At 38.1% G+C, this 26151-nt stretch overlaps 1 protein-coding gene across 5 annotated transcripts in view; it reads right to left on the reverse strand.

The window, feature by feature from the left end:
- Positions 1–3753: 3753 nt before the first annotated feature.
- Positions 3754–26151, reverse strand: part of ARHGAP18 (Rho GTPase activating protein 18) — a 203258-nt gene continuing 180860 nt past the window's right edge. For 3 of the 5 annotated variants that reach the window (XM_086316436.1, XM_086316438.1, XM_086316440.1), the window contains exons 11-16: positions 23853–24059; positions 22867–23007; positions 10490–10614; positions 6687–6748; positions 6202–6378; positions 3754–5303 (exon numbers count right to left, since the gene is read on the reverse strand). In XM_086316436.1, the coding sequence (XP_086172562.1) occupies positions 6236–6378; positions 6687–6748; positions 10490–10614; positions 22867–23007; positions 23853–24059 (678 nt within the window). In that variant the 3' untranslated portion in view covers positions 3754–5303; positions 6202–6235. The remainder of the gene's footprint in view (positions 5304–6201; positions 6379–6686; positions 6749–10489; positions 10615–22866; positions 23008–23852; positions 24060–26151) is intronic. The other 2 variants (XM_086316439.1, XM_086316437.1) reach the window with 1 other exon arrangement.

Below are 26151 nucleotides of genomic sequence, written 5' to 3' on the forward strand. Positions count from 1 at the left end.
TGGAAACTGCATTCTTCCTGTTGCTCACATCAAAAATACTGTGCTTATTCTTGATTGAAAATGCACTCTCATACTAGAAACACTTTAGGCTCTACCTACACAAATATATACAGAATCTGATCACTTCTCCTCACTCCACAGCTACTGCCCTCACTATAACAGTGCCCTGATTCACTCTCAAAAATATTTTGATTTGAATGAATTATGGTCACCCTAATATAAGGCCCTCCAAGGTCTCAGTCCCCAGCCTACCCCAGTGCTCTCTTCATTATTTTCAGGGGCTCTCATTACATTCCAGCCATGATGGCATCCTTGCTAATCTTTGGTCAATTAGGCACATTTCTGCCTTTGGACCTTTGTCCTGGTTATTCCCTGTCTGGAATGCTTTCTGCCAGATATCCATGTGGCAAGTTCTTCACATCTTTTAAGTCTTTGCTCAGTTTTTAAACATTCAGTGAGACCCCCGTGTTTACTATTGGAATGAGCCTATTCTTCCATTAACTGTCATATTTACCCTGTTCTTCATTTTTCTGTCTCTATTATACTTACAACCTTTCAACATACTATATAATTTTATTTATAATCACCCCTTTGATCAGCAGAGGACAGGTTCCAGGACTCTGGAAGATAGCAAAATTCATAAATGGTCAAGTATTATACATTATATAAAACAGTGCAGTATTTGCATATAACCTATGTATAGTCTCCCATATATTGAGTTGTCTCTACAACACATAATACTTTCTACAATGTAATGCTATGTAAATATCAATAGCTGCCAGAGCATGGCAAATTTTCAAGTTTTGCTTTTCGAAACTTTCTGGATTCTTTTTTTTTCCCAAATATTTTTGACCCACAGAACCTCTGGATTTGGAGGGCTGACTGTATTTATTAATTCATGTGTCTCCTTTCATTAGAATGGAAGCACCTCGAGAGCAGAGCTCTTCTCCTCACTGATGTACGTCAAGGGTAGACCCTGCCTGGCACATATATGTAGAGACTCAGTAAATACCTGAGTATTGTTGAATGAAGAAACAAGCACATATATACTAAAGACAGAGGACATTATGTCCTTCTTTAGAATTTCCCGGTTCTTTGTCTTCCTCTTATTATGATCCTTCCGCTTGAAACGACATTGACAAAATATTTAACTGTGGCTCAGAAACCACCCCACCCCTCCACTCAACAAGGATAAAAGCAGACTAACAGACTGAACATAAAAACCCTGGCACTAATCACTATTTACACTTTTCACAGTGATTCAAGAGTTCTATGCTGTTCTTACCTAATTGTCTTGCAGATACCTGGCACTGAGTCTTAACCTCTTACCATGAACTCAGGTTCACTTTCAAAACTTCCAGTAGCTGAGCTGCAAAGGAATTCCTGACCAAGAGTGCCACCTACTGATCAATAGGTGAGAAATCAGGACAATGAGGTAAAAAGTACAATCCAGTCTAACTTGAAAAGTAGGAAAAGATAGGAATGAAAAATCCCATCAAGTCAGTAAAATAAATTGCTTTTCCTAAAGAGTGCTAGCCAGGAGTTTAGTCTGAATTCTATAGCAGGAGTAAGTAAATATTGTTCAATTGTAAAGAATCATAATAACCCTCTTCAGAGAAGAGGAAACATCTCCAAAATATTAACAGGTCAACTAGTTTTCTACAAACAACAGCAAATTTTCACCAGTAACTTAAGAGTTATATTTAACATGCAAAGTAAATACATCTGTTGTTTTAATTTCCCCTCACACACAAATAAAAGCTAACCTAAGGAATTTTCTGTGGTGCAGTAGTTAAGAGTCTGCCTTCCAATGCAGGGGGTGTGGGTTCAATCCCTGGTTGGGCAGCTAAGATCCCACATGCCTCAGGGCCAAAAAACCAACACATAAAACAGAAGAAATATTGTAACAAATTCAAGAAAGACTTAAAAAAAAAAAAAGAAAACCTAACTTGAGATTTAAAATTCACTAGAAAAATATTACAGAAAAAGCATTTGAGATAATGCCAGAGCAGTTATATTTGAGGTTATACACTATACTTATTTTTTGGAGGGGGGAGGTCTTAGTTCCCTGGCCAGGGATTGAAACTGTGACCTCTGCACTGGAAGTGCAAAGTCTTAACCACTAGACCACAAGGGAAGTCCCTGAGGCTATACATTATAAAGTTTCTCCTCTTTATAAGGGTAGATAGACATCTTCTTGGTTATTTAAATGCAGTACTGTTCAGTGTCAGTGAACACAGGTCATGAATTCTAAGAAGGGCTCAAAAAATAAAATGGCATTTTCATGTTTATTTGCCAGTAGCTGGTACTTCTTCATTATCAAAAGCCTCTTCTGTCTCCTGCCATGAGTAGTATTTGTGATGATGATTGGCTGACATATGCTCTAGGAAGCCATTTATTTAAATCATCTATTCACTCCTAACTTACATTCTAAGCACTTGATTTTCCTTTTATATTGTCTTCATTAAACAAAAAGGTTAATAAACACTTCACTGAGAAATTAATATTTGTTGGTGGTGGTGTTCAGTTGCTAAGTCATATCTGACTCTTTTGCAACCTCATGGACTATATCATACCAGGCTCTGCTACCTTGTCCGCCACTATCTCCTGGAATTTGCTCAAATTCATGTCCACTGAGTCAGTGAAGCTATCTAACTATCTCATTCTCTGCTACTCACTTCTCCTTTTGCCTTCAATCTTTCCCAGCATCAGGGTCTTTTCCAATGAATCAGCTCTTTGCATCAAGTAGCCAAAGTATTAGAGCTTCAGCTTCCACATCAGCCCTTCCAATGAATATTCAGGGTTGATTTCCTTTAGGACTGACTGGTTTGATCTTGCAGTCCAATGGACTCTCAAGAGTCTCCTTCAGCACCACAGTTCAACAGCATCAATTCTGTGACACTCAGTCTTCTTATGGACCAACTCCCACATCCGTACGTGATTACTGGAAAAACGATAGCTTTGATTGTAAGAATCTTTGTCGACAAAGTGATGTCTTTGCTTTTTAATACGCTGTATGGGTTTACACTGTCAAAAATCAGAAAGAGAATAATACAACGTGTTTTGAAAAACCCTAAAAGTCCGTCTAGTCAAGGCTATGGTTTTTCCAGTGGTCATGTATGGATGTGAGAGTTGGACTGTGAAGAAAGCTGAGCACCGAAGAATTGATGCTTTTGAACTGTGGTGTTGGAGAAGACTCTTGAGAGTCCCTTGGACTGCAAGGAGATTCAATCAGTCCACCCTAAAAGAGATCAGTCCTGGGTGTTCATTGGAAGGACTGATACTGAAGCTGAAACTCCAATACTTTGGCCACCTCATGCGAAGAGTTGACTCATTAGAAAAGACCCTCATGCTGGGAGGGATTGCGGGCAGGAGAAGGGGACGACAGAGGATGAGATGGCTGGATGGCATCACCAGCTGGATGGCATCACCAGCTCGATGGACATGAGTTTGAATGAACTCCGGGAGTTGGTGATGGACAGGGAGGCCTGGTGTGCTGTGATTCATGGGGTCGCAAAGAGTTGGACACGACTGAGCGACTGAACTGAACTGAAAGAATAGAAATTTCCTAAGGAAAAACCTAAGGAAGGAAGCAAGTTTATACCTTCCATGTGTCTTCCCACTTTAAAAACAACACAGGAGCAGTAAATAGGAGAAATAAAAGAGTAGAAGTGGCTTTTAACAAAAACAAGAATAGCCCATTATTATACTCATGAACACATCAGGTTAAATGTAATAAATTCCAAGAAAAGATAATTTAGAAAAATGTATTTAATTATAAAAAAATTTTAAATAAAAAAGCAATGGCACAAATCATCACAAAGGTATTTAAGTGATCATATCCACAGGCTGCTCTTAATTAAAAATTTCTGACTGTTCTCATTAGCAGCATTTTCCCCTCCTAATTAGAGTGACATCAAGAGCTTCTGAGAATGTGCAATGTTTCCTATCCTAAAGTCCTACTGAAAAGTATCATAAACACAGTTTGTGCAACATTCATGTACATCACTTTTATTCACTACACTCTAAACGTATAAAATATGGAACATTTCTCTCTCACTTCATTCCTCTTGTTTACAGTATGGAGGCTCATCTCTTATTATAATGGTTTGTGCATGAAAATTTCTGGGAATGGTCTTTCCACAGCATTTTAGTAAATTTGCTCTGATTAAAATAAGTACACAAACAAAAGCTTGTTCATATGATGGTGTCATACTCAGAAGAATAATTCTTCCTGCGACTCATTTATAAGTAAAAAAAAAAAAAAAAGATCCCTCTTTCAGCAGAATACATTCTCAACGACTGGATCACACTATTGCACGTATTTGTACTGCTAATATGACAACAGGTAAAGCCAGTTACGGTATTTGTACTGCTAATACGACAATAGGTAAAGCCAGCTATATGACTTTTTAAATTTCATTTAGGAGACTACAGCTTACACGAAGTGATCTTCCACTCTCTCATTATCCATAATCCAGTTATTCCACATGGATATATTTTATTTATTCTGAATACGTAAGTCTTAAACAGTGCAGTAAGAATTGGCAGTTTCTGACAGGTCTGTTTTCTTGATAGTAGATACAGTTCTGAGCACATACGTGAGCTGAACTGAAACAAAATGCAAGTCTCTTTGTGTGATACAGCACTAAGAAGTGGGAGGCCACTGTCTGAACAAATGACTCAAAGAGATGAATATTAATGTACGACAGAGACAGAAATATTGCTGAACTCAGTCTGTTTCCAGAGGTACTGTCTTCACATCTTGCCATACCTGATCCTGGTTACCTTTCCGGCTGAAAAACAAACCCATCTGGGGGAAGGCAGGTGTCAGGAGGAGAGAAAGGTGAAAATGCACATTATTACTGTATACATCATTTTAGAACAGAAAAAGAGGGGGAAGAGAGTATATTTTCATATTAAAAAGGGATGTCGCATCTGGACACATTCCACGGAGTGGATGAAAATAGCCTACAAGCTAATTTAGCTCCTTTCTTCTCACTCCAGAGATGTTTTCTAATATGAATAATAATAATTAACATAATCTGGCAGCAGCACAAATCTAGAACTTTTTAAGGCTCAGTGTGTCACTATTCAAGAATAGGGTATATGTGAATAATAAGAGTCCCACCATTTATTTTATTTACACTCTTGACCCAGCAAGTATGATTAAGGGAGTCCTTATGGCTGGCTATCTTCAGCATAAATCTTCTATGATGGCTTTGACTTTATAACCCACTCAGCATTGGGGTTGAGTTGATATAAGTCCTTCATGTAAGTGTTGTCATCGAGGCAGCGTTCCCCTAGGAAAGAGATGTTACATCAGTGTGATACAGTGACTGGGGAGATAGAGAGGCAATTTTAAATTTAAGCTTCGTGGTTTAACTCTGGAGTCTTACACTTTGAAATAGGTATCATTTTTTCCCACCTCCCATAATATTATAAGGCTTGGGCCAATAATGGAAAAATTAATTGAGTAGTCCTTCTCCAAATGCACAGGTTTTCAAATGAAGTTAGGAAGTTGAAAATACTGTCTGTGATGGGCTTTTAAATGGTTCCTTAAAAGTTTATTTGCCTTTATTAAGTAAGAAACCATGCTTAATTCCCAATATCTAATAGCAAAATGCACAATAAAATAAATATACCAATACTTGATTAACAGAGTTAACAATCCAGATTTCTAGTGGAATTGTGACTTATTTAAATTTTTGAAGGAAACTTGATATTCTTAAATTCAAGTTTCAATATTTACTAAAATTTTTTAAGTCCTAGAAAAGAATTCTACAAAACTTATCATAAGGTATTTTCAATGACTATTTTGAATTTATTTGTTGACAATTTTACTCTTACCATTTTAAGGATCAAAAAAAGAAGGAAGGTTTACTTTAAATTTTAATAAGAAGATGAATACAACCCATTGATAGTTATAAGTGGGCAAATAAAATATGAGACATGGTCAAAACTAATCCATTTATCCTATTTCTATTTTATAAGGTACCAATGTATGTATGTATACATATGTGTTTTATGTAGCAGGCAATCAACAATGGCAAAATAACTTCTGCATTCACTAAAAAATACCCAATACTATACCATAATAAAAGTATCAACTCGGTCTTAAATAAGCTCACTCCCTTTATTAAGATGTGCTTTCAGTATATAAAAGGGCTTCCCTCATAGCTCAGTTGGTAAAGAACCTGCCTGCAATGCAGGAGACTTGGTTTCGATTCCTGGGTCAGGAAGATCCCCTGGAGAAGGAAATGGCAACCCACTCCAGTATTCTTGCCTGGAGAATTCCATGGAGAGAGGAACGTGGCGGGCTACAGTCCATGGGGTCACAAGAGTTGGACATGACTGAGTGACTTTCACTACTACTACCTATCAGCATATAAAAAAGAAAGAGGTTTTGAAAAAATTCATTAACCATTTTAGAAGTTATTTCTATTTTAGGGAACTTGCCTTTGGCTCAAGGTCCACATAGAAGGAGCTCTAAAAGAGCCAGAACAGAAAGGCCAGACCATTAAAAAAAAAAAAAAAAAATCTCATCAACTATAGTACTCATCAACTGTCTACAGAGTGTTATATTTTACTTCAAATTTCCTTTTCTCTCCCAAAGATATAAAAAACAACCACTGGCAATGTCAAATAAGCATATGGAATAAAAGATTAAAAAAAAATGTGCTTACCAATATTTCCTCCAATTTCATACAAAGAAACTTCCCCATTCTTGAGAGTCTGGGCAACTCCACTAGCAGGGACAAAACAAACTGATCAGTTGCATCATCAGACAGCTTGCAAGTAAATCACTTTAATGTGCTTGGGGAATTCTAGCTTGTATGGAAAATTCATAACTTAGACATACTGTAATTATCTACACGTTTGTATTTTCCCATCTGTTAAATGTGTTGAACAGTAATAAAAATGTCACACCTGTAAATTAAAATAAACAAATGGAATCGTACATCCAAAGGTGAAATAATAAATCAGTACCTAAATTTGTAAAGTTAAAAAGAAAAGTAACATTTTAGCTGTCCATAAAATTATTAATATGGTCATCTATTTTGCATAGGGGCCAAAAAGGTCCTCATGAAACTCTAAGAAGAAATGTTTGCACATTGCATTTATTCAATAGTATTTCTCACAGGTTTGCTGTGCTGATCACTCTAATAGTGTACAAGATGAATATAAAGAATATAGCGCAGTTCATAAGCCTCCCTGTGCTAACTGTCCTAATATGGGAGGTAAATGCTCTCAAAATAGAACCAAACACTCATTACGATGACTTTACAAGTAGAATGCATCTACAGGTTTACTCTCTTCGAAGAGTAAAGTCTCCAGAACATTAGGTTTAACAGTGGCAAAATAAAGTGCTTTACAAACATCTCTATTATCTGGAAAACTTGCCAAAAATCTGATTTAATATGCCTAGGTCAAGCCCTAGAATCTGGTTTTTAAGTACTCTCTGGTAGACTCTGATGCACAGAAGGGTTTGCGAACCACTGACAGAGGACCTGAGGACAAACTCCCCGGAACTGACAAGAGAAAACCAGGGCTGACTTTTACCCAAACCAGCAGAAAGATGTGATACAGCAGAAGCTCTCCTAATCAACCATTCAGTGGCCCCTCGAGTTACCCAGCTCCATCTACTCTGCTGTCCACAGCACCCTGACCACTCAGGGCTATGGGAGTTCTCGCGCTTACCATCCTCCCTGTTGAGCCATATCCTGACCAAGAGACAACTCACTTTGCTTCCAAACTGGGGTATGCTTATTTTTGAAATTAAATAATTTAATAATTACATTTTCATTTTTAGTACAGCATATAACCTGATAAACTATAATGAGAGCCATTATTTTTACAAAAACCAAATGGAATGTTTTGGGAGACGGAAAAAAATCTAGTCAGGTTATTGTTCTCAGATTGCCTCTCCAATATTTATATTCTTATTTTACTTTAAAGAAACCTAAACTAGATTTTCTGGTATACATTACCTTTCACTTAACACTAATCAATAAATCCATAATTAAAGAAAAGGCAACAGCTATTACCAAAGACTGGCGAATGAATGTATAATTTATTGCACATTTATTTTATGTCATTTGTGTGTTCTTGGCTTCAGTAGAGAAAGCAGGGGAGGAAAAGGATGGAGGGAAGTGGGGTTTCCCACTGTCCCTGTACAAGTGGAAGGCAAAGAAGGAGAGCAAAGTCACGGAAGAAAAGATACATATAAATATTTATTGAAAACATCACTTATTAGATGGCCCAGACAGATAATACTATGTACTTCATGGTCATTTTCCTATTTAATTATCACACGGCTATAACGTGGGTCCACTTTTACAATGAAGAGCCTGAGACTTACAGAGATGATAAAAACTAGCCTAACATATAACAGGAAAATCTAGTATTTGGATCCGTATTATCTGGTTCCAGCATCCCCAAGCATAAAAGAAAGGGCTGAGCACTGGGAGGAGAAAAGGCAAATGGACTAAGAAGTTTGCTAGACCTCTCTTTGGGTGGAGCAGGAGGGGAGAGGAGAGGTGGTAGAAGAAAGGATTCTGCTTTAGTGGGTAGCACATGTTTGCTTAATAAAAGCACCACAAACAGTAAATCCAAACAGACAAAGGGCAATTGTCACAAAACTGGTACTTTCTTATAAGAATATGTCTACCATTATCCTACTCTACCCTAACTATAAAAGTCACAGTGGAGTGTATCATACAACTTCAGAGTCACACCTTGTATTACCTACAAGCAGAGGAGCACAACTGCAGATTAAATTGAGCATCTGGGTCCTGCAACTAAACACTGCATAAATTAAACTATGTCTAGCCTGGAAGAGCTGCTTATATCTGAAGTCTGGCCAGATCTTCAGGTACACACTTTGGGAGAGGATGGGAAGCCATTCCCGATGGGAAGAATGGCATCTACTTGGTCAGCTCAGGGAATAGAGAGGAAGTGGATTGATTTCCTTGAGGCAGAGAGACCATTTAGGGAGCAAAGACATCCAAGAAACTCCAACTGCTCCCAGAACCTAATTCCCCCCGCCCCCCCCCAATTCCAACTGGTCCAGGAATTAATCCCCTCAAAGTCCATCTACTCCCAGACTCTACATCAGTGGTCCCCAGATCCATGATGATCTCTTGTCCCCGAGTCAATAAACAGAGGGGTTAAAGGACTTCCTTTGCGGACAAACCCCAGATTTAGAATTCAGCTCCACCACCCAGGTGACAAGTGACCTTGAAAGTCTCAAGTTTCCTTATCAGCAAAATGGAGGTAATGATAGTACTTCCCTCAGAGTGTGGTTGAGAGGGAAGTTTAAGCCCAGAATTACCAATAAGCCTCTCTTTTATTTCATCACCATCTGTTAACTACACAGGCTCATGTCTTCTTCCAATTTACAAACCACAAGGGAAGACACTTTAACATATTTTTTATACCCTTTTCAACATCTAGCAGAGGGCCATAGACAGAGCAGAGACATATTAAATACATGCAGTTCTGTATTAAAACTGGAGAAATTTTGACAGAAAACTTGAATGAAAGAATGAAGAGATTAAATTCTATCGGAGATGAAATCAGTATAAAGAAGCTAAACAGCTAATGCCTCTGAGGTCTCTGACTTTAAAAAAAAAAAGTTAGATTTATTTATTTCAATAAGTGGAAATGAGAAAGGAAAGCATTAAAATATAATTTTAGCTAAAAATAAGAATTTGAACACTGAAATATCCATACCCTGTTTGAACCTCCAAAATTCAAGAAAAGATATCTCAAACATGTCTCAAAAAGTGTGTATTGGGAAGGTGTGAGGGAGGTTCAAGAGGGAGGGGACATATGTATACTTACGGCTGATTCACATTGTTTGTTGTATGGTAGAAACCAATACAACATTGTAAAGCAATTATTCTCCAGCTTAAAAGGGATGCCAATGGCTTTCAAAAGACTCCTCCTGCCTCATCAGCCCCATAACAGAGGGGAAGACGTGGTGGTCTCTACTGAGGAGGGTGTGCTTTGACCTGTGACTTCAGAACTCCTTTGGCCATCTGTTCCCTCTGAATTCTTTATACCTTCTGTCTTAAATTTAAGCGTTTCTTTGTATTCATTATATTTCATTGAAAAAGTTGTATCTTTTGTTTTAATCCCACTGTATCCTAATTAGTGATTTTCCTAACAGACTACACATAGTAATTAACCTCCAATCACCATATTCTGGAAAGATTACTGAGTAGTGTCATGTGCCAAGTCCACTGCAGACAGAGCGAAGGAATGCTCAGACCGCCTGCCTGCAACAGGCTCAACTTGAACACAAACTACACGCAATGAACTCGACTCATTCCAACAGTATTATTTTTAAGTCTCCTTTTCTCTTCTGCTAACATTTTAAGTCCTTCACACCAGCCATCGTTTAGAAAAAAAAGAAAAAAAGCGGGGAGGGAGAGAGAGCAAGTGAGTGATACCATGCAATAATTAAAACAAAACAGGCCTCTACCTTTCTTGGCTGAGAAATCTGGCAAGTACATCACTGGCTTTGAGTTCTTCAGTTAGCTGTATTGCCATGGAAACTTTCGAAAGATGGGGAGCTTGTACTCGAATCACTCCCTGAGGAACGTCAGCCTGCAAAGCAATCATGACACTGGAACAAAGCTGGCAGCAGCTGGAACGTGTAACTCTGTACAATGCATTATACGGTAAGTGTGCTTAACTACTATGCATTTTACTTCACTACATAAAAACCTTAACTACTGTATAATGTAATTTACTAAATTACATCAAACCTCAAATATCCTCTTAATGGTGATAGGGGAACTTTATAATGCCTGTGCAGTAATGCTTAATTATTTTTAAAGATGTAAAGAATGACAGCAATAACCATTACTGCCATATTAAGTGCTGATTTCTGAGTATTATCTACTGGAGGGTGCTTCTTCATGTAGCAATTTATGAAATTGAATCAGAATGAAGTTACTTTGCGGGCTATTGCAATGTATGCATTAAAAAAAAAAAAATCTTCCTGCACATTCACAAAACTTCACAAAAATTTTGTCCCTGAGAGTATTAAAATAAATGAAGCATACTTTTCCAATACATTTGTATTGTGTCAGTACCTCACTCGGTTGATAAGCACACACTGGGACTGCACACTTTGAACCTGAGATGACTCATTCTAAATCCTGTGCCCACAGATGTTAAGAACATTTTATGTATTTGGGAGGCTATCAAAGAAAGATTTTGAGGATTATAATATCAAAACATCAACTATGGCATTCAAAATATTAGACTTAATTAAGTCCTAATGGTTCTGCTAAAATAAATACTAACTTATTATTTATAACCATATGCTCTTGAACAGACCTTAGACCAGACAGCATGCACAAATTATGTTTAAACATAACGCTTTAAACACTACAAATACCCTGTTTAATTCAACCAGAATGTACTAAGCATCTACTGAGTACCGCACTGTACTACTGATGTTTAGCAAATTTATTTACTTAGCCAGTAAAGAAATAAGACACAAGTCCTTTGGTGCATAATAATTTTTGTGCTCACAGCATCATTTTTTAATGTATATGGTGTTGAATTTTTTTTAATAAAGTATAAATATACCATACATGGAATTAATGTGATGCTTTTCAACATGTAACAAAAATAAGATCATTTTTAGATCAGGTTGCATAAAAAAAATAGGTGTCCTCAAAAGATATAAGATTGCTTCTCAGTGACATCTGAAATGTAGTATGGGAATAACAAAGAAAAGTGATACTGCACAGGACTATCAAAGGGGCAAAGGGCTGTGTATGACGACAATGGTATTGTTCCCCCAGACGAATCCCAAACACCTACTTCACCGCACAGGACTATCAAAGGAGCAAAGGGCTGTGTATGACGACAATGGTATTGTTCCCCCAGACGAATCCCAAACACCTACTTCACCTGTAGAGACAGCCTGCGCCCTCATCTGACCACTCAGTGAAGCCCTATAGGGGGCATGCCCCTCCAAGCCACACAAAGACAAATCACGTGGGGCTGCCCACTGGCCATCCAGCTGGGGATGGACTGCATTCCTAGCACCCTGGCCTGAGTCCTCTCCCTGGGGATACTGTGCTCAATGCATCCCTGATCCTAGCCTGTGCCCTGACCCCTCAACTCCTGCTCAATTTCTCCCATCCAGCCTGGACCCTTGCCTTGGTTTCTTGACTTCCAGCTTCTGAGGCTTGTAGTTTAGCCTAGTCTCTGACCTCCACCTCACCTCTAACTTACAAGGCTAATTTGCTGTTTTCCTTGATTCTAAGACACATTTTCATCTGTAATATTTTGGAAAATGAGCAGGTTCTTACAATGACTGGGGCATTTCATGTGCTACTGTTGTCATCCTTTTCCAAAGCAGTTATTCAATCAATGAAGCACCTTGTAACTCAAGGATTATGCTATATACACTTCTCCCTTGGGGTTCATCTCTAGCTTCTATCCTGCTATGGTGATTCTGCCTGCTGGCCTGGCCTCAGCTGTTTCCTCATAGGACGTGACAAACAATAAGCTTGGCCTGATAACTTGAATGTTGGAGTGATAATTGTAATAGCAACAGTACAGAGTCTGTGTTCATAAAATCCAATCTACCTTGTCTACTCAGTGAAAAAAATATTGGTATTTTGGTTTCTGTTAGTCTATTATTACCATACTATAGGAGGGTCCTAAATAGCAGGTTCGGGTTTGCAGATCAGCATCCAGTTTACCCTGATTTAAAAGTTAGGAAATTCTGCTAAAGTCATAGTGCCAACTATCCTGACAAAGAGGGTTTCTTTGGTGAAAGTCATAGTCATAGAAATTATTTCCATAATTATATCTTCTACAATCCTAGATTATCAAAAAGGGCAGGAAAACCTATACTGACATTTAAAGTGAAGTAAGATGATATGATTAAGTTTTTAAATATAGAAGGTCCTACAATAAATGAGTTATAAAATCAAAATGACCCAGAAAAATAATAAATTTGCTATAGAGAGTTCAGGCATATAGCAACCTTCCTCTGCTCCCTGCCTCTCCCCACTATTCCTTGTGGCACATTCCATTCTTTGGATAAAAAAATGATAGTCAAAATTTGCTGAAAATACCCACGCTTTCCTGTATTTATGTACATTTTCCTCCCCTTCTGAAATATTCCCTGGTATCCATCCATTTTTCAAGGCCAAGCTCACATACCTCAAACCCCATGGAACACTCCATAGATGGTTTCTGACTTCACAGAATCAAAAGGAAATTCCTCTTTCCATTGAAATTCCCACTGAATTTCTTTTATAATGGAGATCCTAATTTATGACACTTGCATTCTAGTTACATGCCACATATCTGAGTCACATCTGTAGTCATCTATCAATGTTTATTGATTAAATGAGTCACTCAAAAATATTTTTCACTAGGGACTTCCCTTGTGGGGCCAGTGGTTAAAACTCTATGCTCTCAATTCAGGGAGCATGGGTTTGATCCCATGTCAGGAAATTAAGATCCTGTATGCACATAGTACAGAAAAAGTCTCACTCAAAATCATATGCTAATAAAAGTAAAATTTCTCCAGAATAAAACTATAACAATGAGCACTTTCCTTACTAGCAAAACATAGTCTTAGGAATATTGTCTAAAATAAAAAAGTTAAGTTGCCTCTATCTACCATATGATACTACTATTCCCCTTGCTACTGAGAAAAGACAGGGAGGGAAAGAGAACAGAGGATGCAGTCACTTTCCCCTCAAGGCATCTCATGAACAGCTGAAGACCCCTAATAATAGGACCATGGCTACACTTCCCAAATGAGTTCGGGGATCATACTGTGGAGAGTATGGCCAAGCTTTCTTGCAAAACACAACAGTGAGATCAGGATGGTGTGAGGAGTTGTACCCAATAGACAGCACTGCACCTCTCATGGGCATCCAGACTCTCTTTGATTGTTAGTTTAGAAGGAAGAGGCCCAGGTACCAGCATCTGAAGGCACTTGAGAGTTCTCAAGTGTATGTGAAAAGTCAGGTAATTGCTGTATTTTGGCTTTTGCCAGTATATGGGGAGCAGCTTGTGTTTAGGTTGCTTACGGCTATGAAATTAAACATTTCCTACACTTTCCCTCTGTGTGTGTGTGTGTATGTGTGTGTGTTCATGGGGAGGAAGAGAGAGGGAATTCTCAAAGAGTGTTTATTTCCATGGTAATACATCTCATCCAAATTCTCACTACACTACAATAAAAAGACTGTGAGCCTCACTCAATTTGAATCTATTCTGCTCTTTACTGTTGGAGGAAAAATTAGCTTAACTGATACATGTCATAGTTAAAGATGAAGCATTTGAAAGTTGTTTCTGGAAAGTTTTCCCTGGTATCTTGACAAGGATAGAAAAATGGTATTTACTAAAGATGACAAACAGTAAACGATGTCAAAGTTCTCATTTAAATAGTGTATGACAATTACGATCAAGCTCCAAAATCATGGTGTGTCAAATACTAATGATGTTAGTACACTAATTACACTGAGCTGCCAAGCTTTGAATAGACACAACATGCCTGTTGACTGGAGAAGGCAATGGCAACCCATTCCAGTACTCTTGCCTAGAGAATCCCATGGACAGAGGAGCCTGGTAGGCTGCAGTCCACTGGGTCGCGAAGAGTCCGACAAGACTGAGCGACTTCACTTTCACTTTTCACTTTCCTGCATTGGAGAAGGAAATGGCAACCCACTCCAGTGTTATTGCCTGAAGAATCCCAGGGACAGGGGAGCCTGGTGGGCTGCTGTCTCTGGGGTCGCACAGAGTTGGACATGACTCAAGCGACTTAGCAGCAGCAGCAGCTGACTCTGTCTCTTCTTAGAATTCTTTTGGTGTGCTTGTGAGCTGAAGTTTTATAATGTACAAAAAGACTGGGAAAGAGCATTATTTGACTAACGTGATTAAAAATTAGTCACAAAGGATTTCACAACTTACAAAATGCTAGTTAATTTCTTACGTATGCAAAGACTGTTAAAATAGAGAAAATCATCTCATATGGTCCTCACATGTTCTACATATTGAAGTCAAGTATATTTTTAAAAACAGGATCTTATTTCTTACTATTTGATAAAATAAACAATGATTTTATCATTTTTTTCAAAAGGTGCAGACAAATACTCTGTTGCTTATATTTTTATACCCTAGAGATTAGAAATTTAATGTCAGACCCTTAGAAGAAACTTTGATTTCCTTTTTTAAATTAAAAGATAACTTAAATGTAAAGCTGACATCTTTTAATACTACCCCCCACCCAAAACAAACAAACAAACAAACAAACAAAAAACCACACCTCTGTCTTCAAAGGGGCAAACTGGAAATACAGCTTTCTCAAAAAAAAAGCCAAATATAATACGTATTTTGGAAAATTTAACAAGGACATTTTAGCAGGGTATCTTCAACTAAAATGGCATGTTCATCACTTTAGTTTGTTTGGAGGTGGAGATACAAAAATCATTCTCTGTTATCTTGAACTGTTTGATTTTAATTGTGCTTTTGTAACCCAAATGCTTAAATTTTTATCCACCTTACAGACACAGAGAATTTTAAAGGTCTGAAATAAGTTTTATCATTAATAAGCACTTAATTGACAATGAAATAAATTCTGATATTTTTTACTTTTAATATGGTATTTTTTAGGCACTATAAAAAATTAGAGAACATCTGAAAGAAATAAGATTTTATGCTTGATATTGTGATTTGATTTTCCATATGTGTCCCCAAGTAGAGCCAGACACTATTTCTAGACCCAAAGCAGATGCTTGAAACAATACCTGTGACAATGCTCTGGGTCTGAGCTGTTACGAGAAACCACAGATGGGATTCTAAACAGAGTTGTGACTAGACACACAACCTCAGCCACAAATGACCCAGAGTCTACACCACACTGCTGCCAACTCCAGGATTCTTCTGAAATGGCAGAAGATGAGAGTACCAGATTTCTTTTTCATGTCCAAAACCCCAAAAATGTCACAAGATCATTTTGGAACTTTTAGCAAGTCATGTAAACTCTCTAAAGCTCAAGTTCCTCAACTGTTAATTAAGGGTGTGACCAGCAGATCATCCTGAGTTAACACTGAAATTCAACCTCAGGGAAGAAAATGTTTGTTTCCTCTATAATGATGGCAGATGGAATGAGCAGCTTGCCTTATTTCACAGAACCTCACAGAGCCCTGCTCTCTGCTCATGCTCTCTCATAAATGCAGTTTCCTTTTACTTTTAGAGGTATACTGGACTGATAGAAGAAAAATCACACAGATCTAAGTCCACAATGGACTTGAAGCCTGTGTGATTCAGCAGTTCATAACCAAATGCTCATCAAAGCTGCCCAAGATCCTTTTTAAACAGAGATGCAAAATGAGGTAATTATAGGTGAAATGATGAAAGCTCTATGATTTCCCTAAAAATACTAAAAGGAAAAATGGTGTGGAAGACAAGATGAAACAAGATATAAAAATGCGTTTGATGGTTGGTAATAGGTTTATGGAAGTTCACATACTATTCTATTTTTGTGTACGTTAGAGAAATTCCATAATAAAATTAAATTTATATGCACACAAACACATGTACACCAAATGGGGGAAAATTACCCTGACAGTTTTTAATACAAGACACATGCGTATGCCCTGTGCTGAGACATTCTGATTCACAGGGTACAGGAAGTGGCCTAGTCATTATTTTTTGCTATTTACTTAAAAAAAAAATAATCCTACAGAGGCCCCTACTGCATACTTCTGGCTAAGCACCATTAAGCTGTTCTTACTCTCATTTTATAGAAGAAATTGAGACCCAGAGAGAGAGAAAGTGATTTGCCATTAACATCTCATTAATGGCAAAGCTAGGGCTATATTAAGACATATGACCTCTGGTGTTTGATGCAGCGTGTTTATATATATATGTGCGTGTGCGTGTCTCTGTGTGTGTGTGTATGATATCAATCCTAACTCAAGTTGAAGGTAATCAGAAAATGGTTCTTTTCAAGTGGTTGATAATTACGTTATTTTTCACCAAGTGTTTCCTCCTGTTGTAATTAATAGATAAGTCTCATTAGTACTTGGAAATTCACATTTGTATCAAACAATTACTATGCTGCAGCCATTATAAACATTGCTTGTTAAATAGATTGAGTGTGTCCCTTACATTCTGGTTTAAACTATTAATCCACCTAGTCCAGCATGTCTTAATAACAGGAATACCTTGTTATATACAGTTAGCATTCAGAGGGCGTTAAAAATAAATATTAGCTTGATGAATTCTCATTGGGGAAAAGTCACAACTAACCTTTCAAATGCAAAATCCAGAGGATCTCTTATCCAACTTTACTCAACCTCTCTGTAGCATTTGGTACTAGGACCAAACTCCATTACCCTACTCTTCTCCCCAGGGCAGCTACAACACAATCTTCAACTTTCTGTTCCTTCCTATTACTTCCTGGCCTCTTCTACCAGTTCCTTTTCCATGGCCCACTATTTAAATATTTGCATTTTTGCTTTTTTTTTTTTCTTTTTCATTTCTTACCCCATGTACCCACTTGTGTAAAAAGAATCACTCTATGGCTTCAAGTACAGTCTCTGTGTTGGTCCCAAATGCATGCCTCCAGCTCTGTCCACCCCCCTGAGCTTCAGGCCCATGTAGACAACTTTCACATAGGCATGTCAACCCCAAATGCCAAAAACGGACTACCCCGAAGTCTCTTCCTTTTGTTGGATGTTTTATCTTGATGACAAAGTCTCCCAAGGTAAAATCAGCAAGTCATTCTAGATTCCTTCTTCTTCTACATTCCTCACATCCAATTAGTTTTACCATCTCACTGATAAGGGTCTTACAGGCTCACAGTCAACACTCTTTTCATTCCCAAAGCTGGGGCTTAGCTCAGCCCAAGCCTGTTTTTAAAGCTATATATTAAACATATGTAATAATGGCAGTAAAACATGTTCATTTTATTACTACACCTAAGCCCAGGATTTGGGATACATACATATATACATACATACATATATATATATATATATCCTTCTCAGAATTTTTCTGTGCTCTGTGGGTGAGACAGGCTAACAGTAAAGAGACCTGGATTTAAAGTCCTATAGACTTGGTTTCAAATTCCAGCTCCACAACTTCCTATCTAGATAACCTTAAGTAAATTATTTACGATTGCTAAGCCTCACTTTCCTGATCTGTAAAAAAAAAAAAAAAAAAATGGGACTATTTTAAGAGTAAACTCCAACTAAACAGCAGTAGCAAACTGCAAGGAATACTAAACAAAATGTGGGTAACATGTTTAGCAGCATACCTGACCTCTGATAAGCATTCAAAATAAGGATAATTATTATCCCTTACAAATATAGCAATAAACAACTCACTGATTTGTAATTTCTTCCTTCAACATATTACAAATATCTTCCAATGTCATATACACACTTTTCCACGTTCATGGTATTTCATTAAATAGATATGTCATAACATATTTAACTGACCACCTGTCTCCTTTTGGATTATTTCTAATTTTGACCCATACAAAGAAAACGGCAATGAACTTAAGCATAATTATTTGCATGATTTTGAGGATTTTGACACATGCTCTCCAGAGAGATTTGACCAATTTATTTATATATACTCCAATTAACAATGAACTTAGCTGAGATCTCCTACCTAACCTTTTCTCACAATATCCTTCACCTGCCAAGCATAACAACTGCTCTAAAATGCAAATACAATCATGTTACCTCCTGGGGGGGTGGTCACAACTTTCAGCAGTTCCCCACCATATACACAATAGAAGCCTGGCTCCCCCTGGAGCCCCATTTCCGCCTTCTTTCTGTCCCTGCCCTCCATGCACCTTACTGGCCAGGATGACTTAATTTTCCCTCCAAACACCTTCAGTCATCCTCACTTAGATATCCAACACGCACCTTCTACTCAACAGACCCTAAATTGAAATTGTGATCTTCCCTAAGTGTCAATCCCATTCTTCAATTTCTTAGGCCAAAAACTTCTGAATCATTCTGGACTTTTTTCCTTTTTTTTTTTTTTACAACTCATTTCAGCATCAAGAGATCCCAATGGCAGGACTCCCTGGCAGTCAGTGGTTAGGACTCTGCGCTTCTACGGCAAAGCACACAGGTTTGATCTTTGATTAAGGAACTAAGGTCCTGCATGATGTATGGTGTGGCCAAAAAAAGGAAAAAAAAAAAATAAAAATCCCAATGGTCTAACTTCAAAAAATATCTAGAATTTTACCACCCCTCAATCTCCTGGTCTGTCACTCAGATTATGACATGAACCTCTTAGAAGGTCTCCCTATTCTATCTTCACTCTCCTAGAGTCTGTTTTCAAAACAACAGACCAAGGGATCATTTTAAAATATAGATTTTCAAGCCTTTCTTCAAAAGCTTGAAATGATCGTGCTTCACCCAGGGCAAACCCAGATTCCTAACAATGGCCTACAAGGCCCTGCATAATCTGGTCCCACTGTCCCACTGACTTCATTACATACATTGTTCTCCTTGCTGGCTCCACTCCAATCACAATCACTTCTTGCCAGTCCCCAAGTGCCTTAAGGCTTTCGTGCAGTCTATTCCCTCCACCTGGAAAGTGCTGCCTAAAATACAGACCCAGCTTAGTTCCCTGCCCTCCTGCACATCATCCCCAGACCACCCAACTTAACACTGCAAGACACTCCCCTCTCCCGATTCCTCTTTTTCTGCCCTACTATTTTTATTATTATTTTAGGTGCATTTAACCACATAATCGGAGAAGGCAATGGCACCCCACTCCAGTACTCTTGCCTGGAAAATCCCATGGACGGAGGAGTCTGGTAGGCTGCAGTCCATGGGGTCTCGAAGAGTCAGACACGACTGAGCGACTTCGCTTTCACTTTTCACTTTCCTGCATTGGAGAAGGAAATGGCAACCCACTCCAGTGTTCTTGCCTGGAGAATCCCAGGGACGGGGGAGCTTGGTGGGCTGCCGTCTATGGAGTCACACAGAGTCGGACACAACTGAAGTGACTTAGCAGCAGCAGCAACCACATACTAACATACTATATAATGTATTAATTTTATTTTAATTTTAAAATTTAAGCTGTATAAGAGCAGCAAGCTTTATCTGTTTTGTTCATAGAATGTATTTTGAGTGCCTAGAACAGTGTCTGGCACATAACAGGCACGCATCCAAGAACTGTTTAACAAATAAAACATCTCAGGCAGTTTGATTCAAATGATTTGGGTGGAGAGTCAAGAAACACAAACCAAAATGAAAAATCTGGAGTGGGCAAGGGGGGATAGTTTATGGAAACATAGATGGCCTGTGTTCCTGGTGTCTCAGATGGTAAAGAATCTGCCTGCAATGCATAAGACCCAGGTTAGGTCCCTGGGTTGGGAAGATCCCCTGGAGAAGAGAATGGCTACTCACTCCAGTATTCTTGCCCGGAGAATTCCATGGACAGAGGAGCCTGGCAGGCTCCAGTCCATGGGGTTTTAAAGAGTCGAACATGACTGAGTGACCAACACACACATGTTCCACCCAAGTGAATAGCTGCTACTCAGATCCAGGCAATTGCTACTCTGCCGGAAACAGATTCCCCCTAGGGCAAGGAAACGTGAGGGTACTCCCACTTCCAATATGTCCAGTTAAGATGGATGTCCAGACTTTAAGGTTAAAATGTTTTAAAATGCTGGCAACTGATGGGACTTAGGTAGAAAACTAATTGGTGACTCACCACATAACCACAGTACTTGACATTATCTTGTACTTTGTTGTTCTGTAATTGTTGCCCAATATTTTTTCTCCTTAATAAAATGATAGTAGCTTGAAAAAAAAAATTCTGGCAATTGATGAAATTGTTTCAACCAAAACAACAAGCTAAATGACCTCCACTGTGGGCCACGATCACCCATGGATGACCACTCTGCCTCTCTGATGTCCACTTCCTGCTTGTGGCCCAGAGTCCTCTGGTCAGGCTCCATCACACAGTTCTAGCATCTCTGAGCTCCACCCTCCTGCATCCTTGCTTTCTGTGGGAGAGCACCAGCCCCATCTCCCCATGAAGACCTAACAGGGAGTGGGGACTTGGCACCAAGGAGGCATTTACTAGTATTTTGTCAGAAGAATTGCTGAATCTCAAAAAGAGAAAATCAAAATCAAAACTCGAAGATTAAGTGACAGCTAATGCATGATTTAACTGAGAGTTAAATCCAGGCTTAATCCCACGCCTTAAACTGAGAATATAGCTTTTAACTAGTACAGACAGAATTCCCAGACCAGCTCTTATCTATTTAACCCAAAGGTGTTCCCTGGTGGCTCAGCCAGAAAAGAATCCGCCTACAATGCAGGAGACCCAGGTTCGATCCCTGGGTTGGGAAGATCTCCTGGAGAAGGAACGGTTACCCACTTCAGTATTCTTGCCTGGAGAATTCCATGGACAGAGGAGCCTGGCAGGCTATAATCCATGGGATCTCAAAGAGTTGGACATGACTGAGTGACTAACACTTTCACACTAAAAGAAATCCAATGCCATTTTTCTATAAATGACCAAATCATTTAAATATTTCATCTCCAAAAAATTAACATTTTAATTTCTGTCTAAAAGACTTATTAAAAAGGTACAGCACAACCGTTTTCTTAAACTGTTCCTCAGAGTATGACATTGTAACTGTCTCATTAAATATTAGTAAAACAAGAGTATAAAGTCACCTAAATTAATGTGAATAAGCAAGACCACACAAAAAAAAATTCACGTACTCATGATGTCCTTAGAAGTAACAAAGCATTCTAAGTTAAATAAGAATGATATCTTAAAAATCCTTTCTAACCTGTATCATTTCTCAAAAAATACCACACTATGTACAACTCCCATTTATTAAATTTTACATTTTTAAGATACTACAAATTTACCCAAAAAAGTTTAATGTCAATAAAATGCTATTTTTTAAGAATGAGAGCTATAAATCAATAAAGGAGAAAAAACATTTTTGTGTGTGATTACTGGATCCCTAAGTAGGCCAAAGCAGGAAAATCAGACAAAGGCTGGTAAGTGCACTTCCACATTATTCCACAAGATGTCAGCATGTAACTGAGGAACCTCAATGGTGGGGCTGGTGGTGGAAGGGTGTCTTCACCATAAATAGAACAATAGAAACCCTTGCTTTTCATGTTCTTAAGTTAGAGCTTTCATAACTCACTTCTAAATGTGTTTTCATGGACATTTCATTATTTTAGCCCAGTTCTTAAGATATTCTTACAGAAGTTTATGATTACTAATATTTAGATATCCCTTTTAAAAATATTTTAATTTTCTGTGTTCCAACGTAACTCTTTCCAAATTCTTATGACCCCATTAAGACCCTTTGAAGACTCACTGAAGTCCAGGGAGGATTTTAGGCACAACACTAATACTTACCTATTTGTTTTTCAGGGTTAGTTATTTTTCCCCATTTTACAGATAAGAAAAGTGAAGAAAAGATCAGTGGTTCACACAAGAGACTCTTTAGCCACTAAACATTACAACTGGTGGACAACTGCTATCTCCATGTCATCTGTGTGTGTACACGTGGGTGAGTGAGGGTGAGTGTGTGATGAGACATTCCTTTCTTGTTATTTTCCTTTGTTCTTTATCAACAAACTCACAGGCTGAGCGACCAAGACCTGTGCAACTATCCCTACTTATTATTAATACTAATGAGCATAGTTACCCTTATTAACGCCTTTAACGTATAAACAGTACCAGAGCTTAGCAAGTGTGTAGAAAGTCATACTATAAAACATTTTAAACTCTTTGATGTATACATGATATTAAAAACAGTACTGCAATCTGCATAAATACATATATCTTCAAATTGTTTCTTACATCATTTGCACTCTTATCTTGCTTTTCATATTTTTCTCGATCATAAGCCATTTTCTTCAGCAATTTCTTCATGGCTTTTTTATCTTTCCTTTGATTTTCAGTGTTTTGCTTCCTCACTTGGTTGACAATAAACTTGGGAATCTATGGAGAAATGAAATCAAGTTTGGGGAGGAAAAAGAAGTAGCAACATTTTCAACTACTGAAATAATTATCTTTATTTCTTATATTTGGAGAGAAGTAAAAGTTTTATCTATTTGATAAGACTATGCAATTTATTAAATCTGTGGGGAAAAAATGGATCATATTACTCACCATGCGTTCAGAGGCTTCAGGTGATACAAGTTACCACCCACTGTGTAAGGTTCAAAGAGAGGCTCGGTGAAGTTCAAGGACATAGTGGCCATTTCCTATGCCAAGACTGGAGACTGCCTGAGGTAACTGACCTCAACAGTTGGCCCCTTTGTGTGGGGGCTTCCCTGCTGGCTCAGATGGTAAAGAATCTACCTGCAATGCAGGAGACCGGGGTTCGGCCCCTGGGTTGGGGAGACCCCTGGAGAAGGGAATGCCTGAGGTAACTGGCATTAGGGGTCACCACCTCAATGGCTGGCCCCTTTAGGGTTTCCCTATCTATAACCTTGCCTCTTTAACCTACAGACCTCTTCTAAAAGCGAACCAGCTAGCCTCTCCTGTCAGAAGAGAAAGAAAAACTCCCCAAGAGCTGATGGATGCCTAACAATAATCCAGGAAAAAATAATCCTCAGAAATTCCATTAGCAAAAATAATATATTTTAGAAGTTACCAAACTGAAACAATAAAATCATGTTGGCATTTTAAGAAATGAGATTTAAAACATTAGTTTTTTTTAACTGCATTTGAAATCACCTATATTGGTTACTTTTTTGCAGAGACTATAACAATATAAAAATAATAAAGACTTCAAGATCTAGATATCATCACATTAACAGAGCTTGAAAATATATACTTACTGTCCACAGGAGTTTTTGATACCTAATCAGTAAGTGCATGATATTAGCTATCCCGGCTGCCATTACAAATTCTCGCTGTTCACCAGACTTCAAACCCAATGTGTGATACATGAAGAGATTTGGGGCCATGACCATTGCGACATTCATGATTGTCATCTTATTTTTCTCTTTATTGTCTACGACTCTTTGGAGAAATTCAAGCAGGGCCTGAAACAGAAATGGCTCTTTGAGATCTGTGTCATACATGAAGATAAGAGATTAAAGCGCTGTAGCACATGAGATTTTTATTTACTTAAAAGAAAATAACTAAGTTGAACATAACCACAGTCAGCTGGCCACATCCAGCGGGCCCTGTCCTCAAAGCTGCTCCATTGGTTAACACACCCTGAGGTGGAGCTGTGTGTCTGCTAAGGACTATGGCCCTGGGGAATGATGCAAGAGACACACATCTGAGCTGCCAGTGGAGAGAGGAATGGAGAAGCATCAAACTGCATGCCTACCAAGCCATGGAGCACTGAAAAATAGTTAAAATATCAAACAGATATTCACTTTGCAGGAAGTGCTGTACTTTAGGAATTAAAATTTTAAAAAAAGAAAAGAAAAACCTTAAAAGGATTCATTCAATCTCAGTTGCATTTGTTTTAAGGGATTCAGTAGCTGGCTGACATGAAATCTACTCTGATGGGGAGGAAGGGGAATAGCTAGAGACAAAAAGAAGAGAATTAAAAAAAAGAAAAAATGAAAAGAAGCTTTTCACCAGACCAAGCTAGTTTATGCTCAGTTTGATGCCACCCACTTCCCATCTCTATCGCCAATACTTAAGTCTCCTCCAAGCCCCTCCTACACAACAACCACAGGCAGCTTAGACCACCCTTCTGCCAGGACAGAAAGCTTCCAGTTCTTCTTCTGCACATCAGTTTTGGTCTAAACCATTAACAACAATAACTGCACAGATAGTCAATGATATCTATGAGCAAGGCATTGTTTCAAGAACTTCGTAGACATCATTTCACTTAATCCTGATTGGAAATCGAAGCTGTAACGACTTCCATCATACAGATGAGAAAACAGAATCTAAGAGAATGGATGTAATTTACGCGATGTCATAGAGTGAGCAAATGGGGGCGAAGTAACTTAATTACCTATCTATTGGCTTTGTTTCTGAACTCTTAACTATTAAAAGAAGCATGTTTTCATATTTAGCCTAAAATTCCTACGTAAAAAAGGCCAAATAAACTATGCCAAAATGGAAAAACAACAACAACAACAAAAAACTGTTCTTCTCTCACAAAATTTTTAGGGAAAAAAAATTCCTATAAGCTCTAAAAGCTTGATCTTGAATCCAGTTTAGCTGTTATATAGACCCTCAAAGTTTGAAACAAACTAAAGTCATAGCCTTACTATCTAACAATGAGATTCATGTATCTAATTTTTGATCCAGTGCTCAGAAAGTTAAACTGTAATCCAAGAATAAGCTTATGTAGAAACAATACCGTCTCAAATGAGGACAAAAGATTAATTGGTAAGGTTTGGAAAAAGTATTTAATTTTGTTCCAGAGACCAGAATAATTATTCAGGGAACAGTGTCTTACTTTACAAGCATAAATTACAGAGTTTAGGTAATAAACCACTTAAAGGTAGTGTGCATAATGCAATAAAGTTAATCAAAATACTACTATCAGGATATTAGAATGTTATATGTATAGACATAAAATTAATAAAATGTTAGCCTAGGCTTTGCTGAAAGAACGTCACCTTCGGATGTATTGTCACTATATCTGATCTATAAGAGCTCCCTTTTCTTAAAAGTATCTATCACCAGGACTTCCCTGGGTCCAGTGTTTAAGACTCCACACTTCCAATGCAGGGGGTATAGGTTCGATCCCTAGTCAGAGAACTAAGATCCCACATGTGGCAGAGTACGGCCGAAAAAAAAAAGTATCTATCACCAGTCTGGTGTTATATAAATGTCACTGGGCCCACTCTCTGAAAACTCAGTTTGAGTCTCAGTACAGTTAGTTACTAATCAGCTCTGTGTGATCTTAGGGTAAACCTTTTGACATCCCGTTCCTTAAAGTCTTCTTATTCATAAAATGGGAATACTAATTTCCTAGCCTGCCAAGATTAAGCAACAAAATATATACAATGAATTTGCTGAAACTACAAAAAAGATAAATGCTTGTCAATAATAACATTAACATGGATTCCCCACTGTTAACATTAGTCTTTGTTATTCCTCCAAGTCAAAGGTAGGTTTGATCACTAGTCCAAATGCACATAATTCAAGGTTAAAAAAAAA

The sequence above is a fragment of the Bos grunniens genome, chromosome 9 (genome assembly GCF_055505025.1).
Source record: "Bos grunniens cultivar Pamir isolate PY7600 chromosome 9, Bosgru_T2T1.0, whole genome shotgun sequence".
In the NCBI taxonomy this organism is placed as follows: domain Eukaryota; kingdom Metazoa; phylum Chordata; class Mammalia; order Artiodactyla; family Bovidae; genus Bos; species Bos grunniens.